Raw genomic sequence first — 12,798 nt, 5'->3', positions numbered from 1 at the left:
TTGAAAACTTAAATACACCACACAGGAATATATAGAATATAATTATGAAGACATGAATGGGACATTCATACACCTAATGCTTTCTACAAAGTAGACCTCCCTAATGATTTTGTAATGAAGTAAAATAATACATTGCTATTCAAATGGTTGAATCTCACAGATACATGTCTGTAGGGCCCATTATAGTATTAACGGATATACTACATCTGCTCACTATAATTTTAAAAGACAATATACTCTATGTCTCCACAAACATGTTCCCAAACTGAACTCAGCATAACCTCATCTCGGCCTGTTTCAATCCTATAGAGAAATATCAGACTCTGGTTCAATCTGTGATTACACTTAAAGGCAATGGGCATTGCTATTTAGACCATAATATCTTTAGATAAGATTGTACATTTATGAAAATGCACGACAAATCCCCCTTCATTCCAAAATATTCCACAAAGTGAGAATATATTTGGAATGTCAAAAACTTTTCATATGTCTTCTTCATGGCTCACGGCGCGCAGACTTTGTCTATGGTGTTTTAGCCATAGTTTACCTAAAGTCTTTTTGAATAATCTTATCCAACGCACTGTTTTGGATGGTCCGCAAACTCAACCATTCCATAGATCCTGCAAAACAGGATATAAGTTCGATGAATGTTTGTTTTGATTCTTCATCTCTGCATGTATACTTAGTAAGTTACTTTTCAGTGAACCGATCTCCAGTTCCAATGTTTTAATGGAGATGGAATTGGCAACGGTTACACCTGTGGCAATGACAGCGCCCACTACGCTAAAGATTATAGCGGCAACAATGACAGAAATAAACCGTCTCGGTCTTTGACTCGTAGAAAGCTGCTCTCTGGTCAAGGTCTTTCTCGCTTGTTCCAGTATTTGCGTAATCCGTTCTTGGGAATATCCGATATGCGTTTGGTACCAGGTTTGGATCTCCGGTGACAGGATCTCAGACACGTTGAATTGTTTTTCGATGAAGACGCGTGGATCCAGGCTGATGTAAATCTTCTGGGACAAAATCCTCTTGTTCGTCAGAATGAATCCCGCGGTGTCCTGCAGCATGATTCCGGATGAAGGACCTGGCACAACAATCGGTTCGGCGTGGAATTCTTTCCCCAAGATTAGGATGACATAGATGATGGCAATGATCTTAGTCGGCATCTTGCGCCTAAAATATTGTATGACAAAATATGAGTATATGCATCTTTCACTTTTTATCCTGTAAGAAAAGAGTTAATGCTATCATATATTTTTGATTGGCATAGGTTCTTTTCTTGAACAGGGCAAGTTCCTTGTTTTAGAGGTTAGTTAAGAGATGTTTAGTTATAGAGGAAACACATGTGAGAATGGGTTAGTATACACGTTTGTTCATACAATACCAATCCTAATTTCCGTCTTTAGCTGGAACTGTAAAATCTCTTTACCTCTCCTCCTCAGACTCCTATCTCTCGAAGTCGTGAGCTAGGATGACAAACACGTAATTGATTAATGTGCACCCATTTTTCCACAAATTCATCCCCCTTAGGGATTTTTATCTTGTATACCACTGGTGACAACTTTTCAATAATGACATAAGGTCCTTTCCATGAAGGTAGGAATTTTCTCTCCTTCACTTGATCCCGAGCGAAGTTATAGAGATAAACCTGATCGGAAATTTGATACTCCTTCTGAGTAGTTTTCAGATCGTAGTATGTTTTAGCACTCATTGCGGCTTTCTCTATATTCTTCTGGGCAAACGCAAAAGCATGCTGAAAGTGCTTGCGTAAATTTTCCACATATTGATGCGATGTTGTAGCATTTATCAAATTATGATCTGTTGTCCTGTATAATAAATGCTGGGGTAACACCATCTTCCTTCCTGTGATCATCTCGAAGGGAGAAAGTTTGGTTGCTGCGCTTGGGGTGGCCCTGATGGCCATAAGAACCAAAGGCAGTTTGACATCCCAGTCCTTACCAGATTCATTGACAAATTTTTTTAGAACGTTCACGATGGATTGGTTGTAGCGCTCCACTCCACCACTAGAGGCTGGCCGATAAGCTATATGCAGCTTCCTTTTTACCCCCAGTATTTCCCACATCTTTGTCATCACTTCACTAGTAAAATGACTTCCACGATCGGACTCGATGCGTTGGGGAAGACCAAACCTGGAGAATATGTGGTTAATGAGCAGAGATGCACATACGCTTGAACTGCATGTTTTGCATGGCAAACATTCTACCCATTTTGTGAACAAACAAGTTACGGTTAACATGTATCTGTTGCCTTTTGATGATGTGATTACTGGTCCAATGAAATCAATTTGGATGTCTGACCATGGCATGGACATCCCCCTTTTCATCAGTGGTGCCCGATGAGTGGGTCCTTGTGGCTGGAATTGAGGGCATATTAGACATCCTTGACAATATGTTCGCACGTCTTGTAACATATGCGGCCAGTAAGCGTAGTCCCGTAATAACTCGTATGTTAGTTTCTCACCTCGATGTCCAGCTGTTGGGGCATCATGGGCATGTTGTAGCATCAGACCTCGATACGCTGCGGGTACTACCCATTGCGTGATACCGTTCTTTGAGGTCCTTATCAGCAATCCATCCTGTAATGAGAATTGGGACTTACCCTTCATCAAAATCCGTAACTCCTCCTTACCATCACAGTCTTCTGTATTTATGGGACAATTCTGTGGATCCAGAATGTGGTTATAAAAGAGACCAATAACTGGATCCCCCTTTTGGCCTGCAATGAGATCCTCACTAGGGGAATCTTGGCTCCATTGCAACACATTAGCTTCAGTTCCCTTTTGGGCCTGACTTCTTGTCGTTGCATCCACTTGCATAGTTCCCATGAGGTCATCAACGTCAAAGACTTCTCCGTCAATGGCTGCTTGTTTGGCGAGGGAATCTGCTAGGTCATTCCCTTCTTTATCCATACCTGGATACTTTGAATGACCCTTTACCTTTTTCCAGTAAATTGTAAGACCGTGGGTGGTAACCATCTCGTCAATCTTACAAAACATCTTACCATGCTTGACTGGCTTGTTGTTGCTTCTCATCATGTTGGATCTTTTCCATCCGGGGAAATATTCCACAAAGCTATTACGAATATAATCAGAATCTGTGATGATTACAAACTCCTTAACATCATATTTGATAGCCATTTGTACGGCTTTGTACACAGCAGTAAGCTCTGCAACCTGGCTGCTTTTGGAACCAATTTTGTATCCAACGGATATCTCTGGGAACATATTATTCCACACGATTCCGATACCTGCAACCAGCGTGTGTTCGGATCCTACATCGGTATGGAAGGAACAGCCGTCTACATATACACACGGTAATGATTTGCAGTACTCCTCTTCGTAAGATTTATATGGGGATGATGATTGTTCCTCCAGGAAGTCATTCTCCTGCGACTCACCTTGATGTTCCGCATTGGTACAATCATGGAGTTCAGCTAATCCTTGAGCAACTGGGTTCTTATTATTTTGTTTATACCTGATCTCCAACGGCCATCCCATTAAGGACATCGTCCAGGCGGTTATCCTGCTATTTGACAGATTTCCATCCCTTATCCGATCACTCTGCAAGTATTGCAGCGGTTGGTGTGCAGTCTCCACAATGATTCTTTCACCTTGGATAAAACTCCTGAAATATTGTAAAGCCCACACAGTTGACAGTAAGGCTTTCTCACAGCTATTGAATTTTACCTCTACTGGTGACAAGGATTTGCTGGCATAGGCAATGATTCTGTTCCAGTTTTCCTGTTTTTGGAAAAGGACTGCACTCACGCTTTTGTCAGTGAAACCTGTTTCCACGAAGAAAGGTTTTCCCCCTTCTGGATAGGCAAGGCATGGAGCCTGGATAAGTTTGGCCTTGAGTTCATTCACAGCTTGCTCATGACGCTCACTCCATTCCCATTTTACTCCTTTCTTCAGTAACTGCAAAAGAGGTTTTGTAATTTCGGCATAATTATCTATAAACTTACGTGAATAGTTCATCATGCCCAAGAATGATCTCAACTCCTTGAGATTTGTAGGTGACTTGGTGTTGATCACTGCTTCCACCTTCTTCTTCTGTGGGTTGATTCCATCAGCAGTGATTTCGTGACCTAGGAAATTGACCTTGGCACGACACCATTGAGCCTTCTGAAAAGAAAGTTTCACACCAGCTTTCCTCAGCTGGGTTAGTACATGCCTCAGTTCTACAATGTGTTCCTCAAAAGTTGTGCTTTTGATTAGGATGTCATCCACATAGGATAAGGTACCTCGTTCAGTGGCATCAGGCATTGCCTTATGCATGAACACAGCAAATTCATGGCCCGCATTTATGTACCCGAAGGGCAGTCGGGTCCATGCATATTGTTGCTTTCCAAATGTGAAGGCCAATTTGTACTGATCCCTCTCGTCAATTTTAATCGTCCAGTATCCTTGTGCACAGTCAAGGGCGGTGAAGATTTTTGATCCTTGAATTTGTGCCAAACATTGGTCAATATACGGCACGGGCCATCCGGACATGTAAACACGTTTGTTTAATTGTCTTAGGTCCGAGCAGAGACGAAATTGACCATTGGGTTTGAGGACCCCAAGTATCGGATGATTGAACGAGCTGTGTATTGGACGGATAATGCCCCTCCTCTCCAGGTTTTTAACGATTTCCGATAGTGACTCGTAAGCCGCCAGCGGAAGTCGGTATTGTTTGACAAAGACAGGGGGTGCATCTGGATCTGTCTGGATCCTTGCAACATGTATGTCTGTTTCTCCACAGTCATAAGAATCCTTGGCGAACATGTCCTGGAACTCTGTGAAGAGCTCCTTTAGCTGTTGACGCTCTGACTCATCGGAGCATGCATCAGCTATAGAGACTTGTTCCTCCACCCGCTCCTGAAATTCTGAAAAGATTTCCGGCTGACTTAACTCGTAAGCTTCTTCAAGCTCACTGGTTAAGTCATTTTGGGTGTAGTGTACCTTATCCTTTCCTTGTTGGCAGGATTCGTACTCCCTCTCATCGATCTCATGGTTGAAAACCAATGATGTTTCTTCGATGTGGCATGTACCTTCTTCAGAGCTGAAAGGATAAACAGAGTGTATATTGAATAACCCCTCAGGGGTTGAGGAAAAACTTTGTTCTACTACCTGTTCTTCCGTCAGGTATTCATCAGGAATAAGTCCAATAACATCATTCTGGAATCCAAAAGTGTAGTATTCTGATTCCATAGCTAAACCAATTACGGTGTCCTTTTGCAAAGATATGCTATGGGGAATCATATTATGGACTACCATCTGTAATGGAACCTGATGGACGTTTATCATAGGAGTAGGCTTTAACTTTAGGCCGAGTTGTTGCATCCGGTTGGATAAACAGATCAAGGCATCTGCATTCTTCAGTTTCTGTCCCTTCTTCACTTGAATGGGGAGAAGAAACGGTTTGCATCCTTCAGGGATTTCAACCTCTTCAGCAACCTCAATACTTACGGCGTAGGGCATCTGTTGTCCCCCTCTCAAAGCTTGCTCTACATCCTGGAATCCCTCTGGGTCTCCTGGTAATCTGGACCATAAGGTTTTATTCACCAGATCAATCTGTACAGCAAATCTGTGTAGAAGGTCGTTACCTATATACATTTGGTATCGTGGTCCATTTATCACGATGAAAACGTGTTCCGTGGTCTTATTTCCTATGGAGATAGACAAAAGACATCTTGCAACCATATTATGACTCTGGGAATTTCCATCCAGATCATGAACCCATTGTTCCTGTGGAGAGAAACTTTTAATCATTTTAGGATTGGGGACCTGTTTTAAGAGTCCTAAGCTTATGTAGCTGGCTTCGGATTTCAGATCCAGTTTGGCATATTTCACCCGGGTTATATTGTTCACTTGTATGGGAATCAATAAATTGTCATTGACCTTTTCAATCCGTACCATGGATTGAGTATGTTTGGTCAGGTCCGTGACTTTGTGATTTCCTCCTTCAAGAGAAATAGTTAATACATCATCATCCAAGGTTACCTTTTCGATTCTGTCCCTCTGGATGGTAATGATGTGAGCGGCACCGTTGACAGCTTCCTCGGGCTTACCATTGTTTAGGATCGTGACATCCGGCATTTGATTGTTCCTGAAATGAACTTCAATCGAGTTAGGCCTCTCTTCAATCACGTGACAACTGCGTTGTGTTTGTGCATTGCAAGAGAGTTCATATGCAATGGGTGTCTTCACCTGAGTCCAGACTGCTTCATTAATGAAGTCTATTATGGTACTCAACCTTTTCATAAGGTCAATTCCTATGATCAGCCGATCATATGGAAGATCCACAATCAATGTGGGGTGTCTAATGGTCTTTTTGCCAATTCTAAATGTCAACCATGATGTACCTTTTACCTGTAAAGCATCTCCACCTACACTTATCAAAGAGCCATCAAATGATCTTAATCTCGGCTTCTTTGTCGTTAGATCCAGAATCTTTTGGAAATAACTATATGATAAGATGGTGGCTTGTGATCCGGTGTCGAGTAAACTTTTGATTGGTCCGATAAGTTCATTTTGGAGATATGATTCCACAAAATATCGGCCGTCAACCTGGAATAAATCACACAAGAAATTAGAATGTTTACTCATATGATTCCTCTGGAGGGTTTGACCTCTCTGCAGCTTCGTGACCTCTGCATTCCTGTGTCTCACAGGAGAAGTTGGAGGAGCAGCATCGGCCCCCACCCTTGGGGAAAACTGGATTATATCACAGTTTACAGCTGATTCATGACTAGAGGCTGGAATGATGGGATCACACTCTGGAATAGACGCATGGTCGCAGGGATCGACACGATTAGACTGTAAGACAAATAAAACATTAGACACCTCCTCCCTGGCCCCAATCTTAGGGTCAGGGGTACTGCAAGGAGAAATGGTATTAGTAATCACATCAGATTCTTTCACATCCATCTTAATAGCCTTGCAGTGGCCTGGGTTCTGACCCGGCCCAAACTGCTTTATGATGTTGAGCTGGGACCTGGAGTTGCCCCTAAAAAAGGTTCAGGCTGTTTTCCTGGGGATACCTGGGACAACTTTCTCACAATGTCATTCAACTGGGCCACTTGTTCTGCCAGCTGATCAAACCTGTTTGGTTTGCGCATATTTTGGTTTTGTGAGGCGCCCTGATTATTGGTGGGTGACCTACTCCTAGGTGAGTTTAAGGGTTCCTGCCTATCTTCCCTCTGTTGTCTGGGCCTGTTATTCCAGCGTCTGTAACCCTGGGAATCCCTATTGTAATAGGACCTATATTGGGGACCATTATTGTAATATGGACGGTAGTTAGACCTCCCAGCACCAGAATTATCCCCCTCTGACCCGTTGGGATTTTGGGGCTTGGTTTGCTTGGGTCTTACCTGTTGTTGCTGGGTTTGTTGGACAGGACCTGTAGACTGAGAATACTTACGTGGCTGTGTTTCAAATCCCAAGCTAGGGTTTACCTTAGCTTCAGCTATATTTTGCTCTGGGGATTTTTTAAATCTTCTCTCACCTGTTTCATGGCATTCACTGATATTATACAGCGTGGTGGCAGCCGTCACCAACCTATCCAAGGGAGCTTCAATATCCAGATCTCTGGCTAGGCTAAGTTTGATCTGGGTTGGCATAGCGTCATAGAACAGCTGCTTAAACTCTTCAGATTCCCAGTTTGGGGATCTATATGCTAACCCATAGGCATTTTTAAGGATAGAGAGGAATTCACGGGGACTTTGATTGGGCCTACATGTAAGCTTATATATGTCCCGTTTTGCAGCAGTAATGGTTCGGTAAGGTCCGAATTCCAGTTTAACTTCATGCAAAACACTTGGCCAATCTTGAATTCCTCTCTCCCTAAAAGAGGTAAAGTAATGACGATATTTATCATCAAATGCCCATGGAAGGAATCTGATTCTGTCAGCATCAGAGTATAATTTTAAAGAATCCATAGTGGATTCATACAGTTCTAAGTGATTCGCTATCTGAGAAGAACCTTTCTTAGAGAACTTGGACACAGTGGTATTTAAAAACTTAATTATGCTGGATGAATTTTGATCCTTTTCTGAATACTGGTAATTTTTCTTCCTAGAGACCACCTCAGCATATGATGGTCGCCTGGGACCCTGATCCTCTTTGTGGGTAAACACCTGTCTGCTTGGCAGGGAGTAAGATACATGCTTTCCCACATCACTATCAGACTCACATGCGCTTTCCCCACTCTCATGAGACACATATTGCACAGGTGATTTAACCCTAACCCTAACATGTCTATCCAAGGGAATATGAGGAGAGACACTTCTAGGGGCTTCCATATTACTGGCACCTAGTAAGGTGGTTACAGTTTGCAATGCCTGGTTCAATTGGGTTAATGCCTCCTGTGTTATCACACCAACACTTTCAGGTTGCTGAGTGTCTTGGATGGGGCCTGCTTTAGGAGCATGTGATGACATGTCTGGATGTTGGGGAGTAAGACATGGAGGGTCAGGAGATCCCACAGCGTTAGATGGATCCCTTTCAGCATTGACTATATTATGGGCTGATCCATCTGTCTGCTTAGTTTTGGAATACTGACGATATAAATCCTCTAAATCATTTTTTGCCTTTTGGTATGCATCATGGCTGTGACTAAGGTTGTACTCTAAGTCTTTGATCATCGCTTCTGCGGATTTTAGTTCTGATTCCATCTTGGATACGTATCTTTTTGTACCCATTATAGACTCATACCTATCTTTAGAAAGAGTACTGACCTCAAACAATGCATACAAAACAGGTGGCAATGCAGATAAGAGGTGTTGGTCCCTCTTGGAATTATCATTTGCCAAATCCATATATGTCAGGTAACTATCAACCATGCCACCTAACTTCCATATATCCCCACGTTCTTCATAGGCTCTTGCCTGCAGCTCATTAGTCCATTCATCTATATTTTTATCTAATTTCAAACGGGAATAAACATATCCGATAACCTTAGATATTATCTTTCCTGGGTCACATGGACTATCTGCTATAGCCTGGCTATTACCTGGGCCGCTGCCTGTTACACTCATTATTCTGATCAATAAGTAATAATCAATACAGATAATAATAACAAGCTAAGAAGAAGTGTAGAATTTTTCACTATTTGCATAAATAATTTATAGAAATATCTCAAGTTCTCGCTGGGGCCTCCATATATGTCAAGGTATATCTTTTATATAAAATATAAATATTTTATATAAAAATATAAAAATTAATAAAATAATAAAAAATGGAAATCAGTCAGGAAATCCACTAGGCGGACATAAAACGCCTTTCTTTTATCTTGAGACTCTAAATTTAATTTATGCAATTAATGAAAACAAAGGGGCAATCAATTATGCAAAATATATATAACAATTTATTTATAAATGAGTAAAATTCCAATATAAAACTGACATAAGATCAATGGATAGACAAATTGACGCAGTACCAATAAACCACCACTAGATGGTGGTATAATCCACTATCACTTTCTCACCAGCACAGAATTATTAAAAGTAACATATGATAAGAAATAAATGATAATTTCTTTATCAAACAGACCAATACTTAATACATCAAGACAAGCTCAGGATTTTCTGTTTACCAACAGGTTATAACATGACAAAATACAGATTAATACAAGAACAATAAATGTTGTCCCTTGACTCTGTCTCAGCCTATGACAATCAAAAATATAAATGATATTAATATGATATTATATCCCACTCAGCAACCAGACTATGGAAATATAATTTCCCAGAGTTTTCCTCTACTCAGATAATGTCTAATCTCCCATTAGCAATATGCATCTTTGCTAAGAGGACAACTAGCATTAGGGAGGTGATTAACACTATACGTTCCCACAATATGGAAACACTTGACTATACGCTGAGAGGAATATCTTAATAATATCACAAGCAAAATATAACATACGTTACCAAGTCAAGGATGGACAGGTTTCGGGTGTAATCAGTTCTCAAAACTCTTCCAGTGAACAAAAATTAATCCAAGTTTCTTTTTGTTGTTGAAGTAAATTGTTAGTTGCAGTTGTTTCAGTTGAAGAGTGTAGATAGCTGGATAGATAGCTAGATAGATAGATCCCCCCTAACCTCTTACATGCATAGTTTATACCCCATGTTATCTAAGAATTCCTCCCCTTCTAGATTAGGGATCTCCAATCAGACAAGATGGGTGTGTTCGTATGCAGATACCAATGATGTCATTTTAACCCTTGGAACACTGGTGAAAATGCCATACTATTATCAATTTACCTCTAGATGGCACTGTTGTACCACATGACAATTTCAACATTAATTCTAAATACCTAATAATATATTCAGATGACCCTTTTGACCTCCCCCAATATGCATCAGTATTAAGGGTTTCTTCCTGACATTTTAATTACCCCTAATCTAGACATGTTGGAGTCACCATCTCCTACTGTCTTCTTAGGGACAATGGACAATGGTTCCTTTTACTTAACATCCGGATTCATTAACTTGCCTACATGGCTGGCTAATAATATTTAGCTCTCCTCATGAAAACCAATTAGTAGGAAGGCAACTTCAATACTTTTCTAAACCTTAAAAGTCTATATGGTCAGTGGGATATATACGGCATAAAATATATATTCTTAATTATATATATATATATATATATATATATATACACACATCGATACACTGTTATACATAGATGACATATTATATAAGTCATTGGTTAAGATATGTTGAAAACTTAAATACACCACACAGGAATATATAGAATATAATTATGAAGACATGAATGGGACATTCATACACCTAATGCTTTCTACAAAGTAGACCTCCCTAATGATTTTGTAATGAAGTAAAATAATACATTGCTATTCAAATGGTTGAATCTCACAGATACATGTCTGTAGGGCCCATTATAGTATTAACGGATATACTACATCTGCTCACTATAATTTTAAAAGACAATATACTCTATGTCTCCACAAACATGTTCCCAAACTGAACTCAGCATAACCTCATCTCGGCCTGTTTCAATCCTATAGAGAAATATCAGACTCTGGTTCAATCTGTGATTACACTTAAAGGCAATGGGCATTGCTATTTAGACCATAATATCTTTAGATAAGATTGTACATTTATGAAAATGCACGACATGCCAGGGCAGTATAAATACCCCACATGTGACCCCATTTTGGAAAGAAGACACCCCAAGGTATTCAATGAGGGGCATGGCGAGTTCATAGAAATTTTTTTTTTTTGGCACAAGTTAGCGGAAATTGATATTTTTTATTTTTTTCTCGCAAAGTCTCCCGTTCCGCTAACTTGGGACAAAAATTTCAATCTTTCATGGACTCAATATGCCCCTCACGGAATACCTGGGGGTGTCTTCTTTCCGAAATGGGGTCACATGTGGGGTATTTATACTGCCCTGGCATTCTAGGGGCCCTAAAGCGTGAGAAGAAGTCTGGAATATAAATGTCTAAAAAATGTTACGCATTTGGATTCCGTGAGGGGTATGGTGAGTTCATGTGAGATTTTATTTTTTGACACAAGTTAGTGGAATATGAGACCTTGTAAGAAAAAAAAAAAATAATTCCGCTAACTTGGGCCAAAAAAATGTCTGAATGGAGCCTTACAGAGGGGTGATCAATGACAGGGGTGTGATCAATGACAGGGGTGTGATCAATGACAGGGGGGTGATCAATGACAGGGGGGTGATCAATGACAGGGGGGTGATCAGGGAGTCTATATGGGGTGATAACCACAGTCATTGATCACGCCCGTGTAAGGCTTCATTCAGACGTCCGTATGCGTTTTGCGGATCCGATCCATCTATCAGTGCATCCGTAAAAATCATGCGGACATCTGAATGGAGCTTTACAAGGGGGTAATCAATGACAGGGGGGTGATCAGGGAGTCTATATGGGGTGATAACCACAGTCATTGATCATGCCCCTGTAAGGCTTCATTCAGACGTCCGGATGCGTTTTGCGGATCCGATCCATCTATCAGTGCATCCGTAAAAATCATGCGGACATCTGAATGGAGCTTTACAGGGGGGTAATCAATGACAGGGGGGTGATCAGGGAGTCTATATGGGGTGATCACCACAGTCATTGATCATGCCCCTGTAAGGCTTCATTCAGACGTCCGGATGCGTTTTGCGGATCCGATCCATCTATCAGTGGATCCGTAAAAATCATGCGGACGTCTGAATGGAGCTTTACAGGGGGGTAATCAATGACAGGGGGGTAATCAATGACAGGGGGGTGATCAGGGAGTCTATATGGGGTGATCACCACAGTCATTGATCACGCCCCTGTAAGGCTTCATTCAGACGTCCGGATGCGTTTTGCGGATCCGATTCATCTATCAGTGGATCCGTAAAAATCATGCGGACGTCTGAATGGAGCTTTACAGGGGGGTAATCAATGACAGGGGGGTAATCAATGACAGGGGGGTGATCAGGGAGTCTATATGGGGTGATCACCACAGTCATTGATCACGCCCCTGTAAGGCTTCATTCAGACGTCCGGATGCGTTTTGCGGATCCGATCCATCTATCAGTGGATCCGTAAAAATCATGCGGACATCTGAATGGAGCTTTACAGGGGGTTGATCAATGAAAGGGGTGTAATCAATGACAGGGGGGTGATCAGGGAGTCTATATGGGGTGATAACCACAGTCATTGATCACGCCCCTGTAAGGCTTCATTCAGACGTCCGTATGCGTTTTGCGGATCCGATCCATCTCTCAGTGCATCCGTAAAAATCATGCGGACATCTGAATGGAGCTTTACAGGGGGGTGA

At 41.4% G+C, this 12,798-nt stretch overlaps 1 protein-coding gene across 1 annotated transcript; it reads right to left on the bottom strand.

Moving 5' to 3' along the window:
• Window positions 1–1,155: 1,155 nt before the first annotated feature.
• On the bottom strand, window positions 1,156–8,076 carry LOC120990870 (the record flags this gene model as incomplete). The annotated part of the gene is made up of 5 exons (XM_040419753.1): window positions 1,156–1,173; window positions 5,132–5,278; window positions 5,402–5,575; window positions 6,674–6,881; window positions 7,106–8,076. Coding segments are annotated over 5 exons (1,518 nt in total), but the record flags the coding sequence as incomplete, so codon positions are not given.
• Between the last annotated feature and the right edge of the window lie 4,722 nt (window positions 8,077–12,798).

Source organism: Bufo bufo, chromosome 2 (assembly GCF_905171765.1).
Source record: "Bufo bufo chromosome 2, aBufBuf1.1, whole genome shotgun sequence".
Taxonomy (NCBI): domain Eukaryota; kingdom Metazoa; phylum Chordata; class Amphibia; order Anura; family Bufonidae; genus Bufo; species Bufo bufo.
The sequence above is the reverse complement of the archived record's forward strand: the minus strand, read 5'-3'. Positions and strand labels throughout refer to the sequence as shown.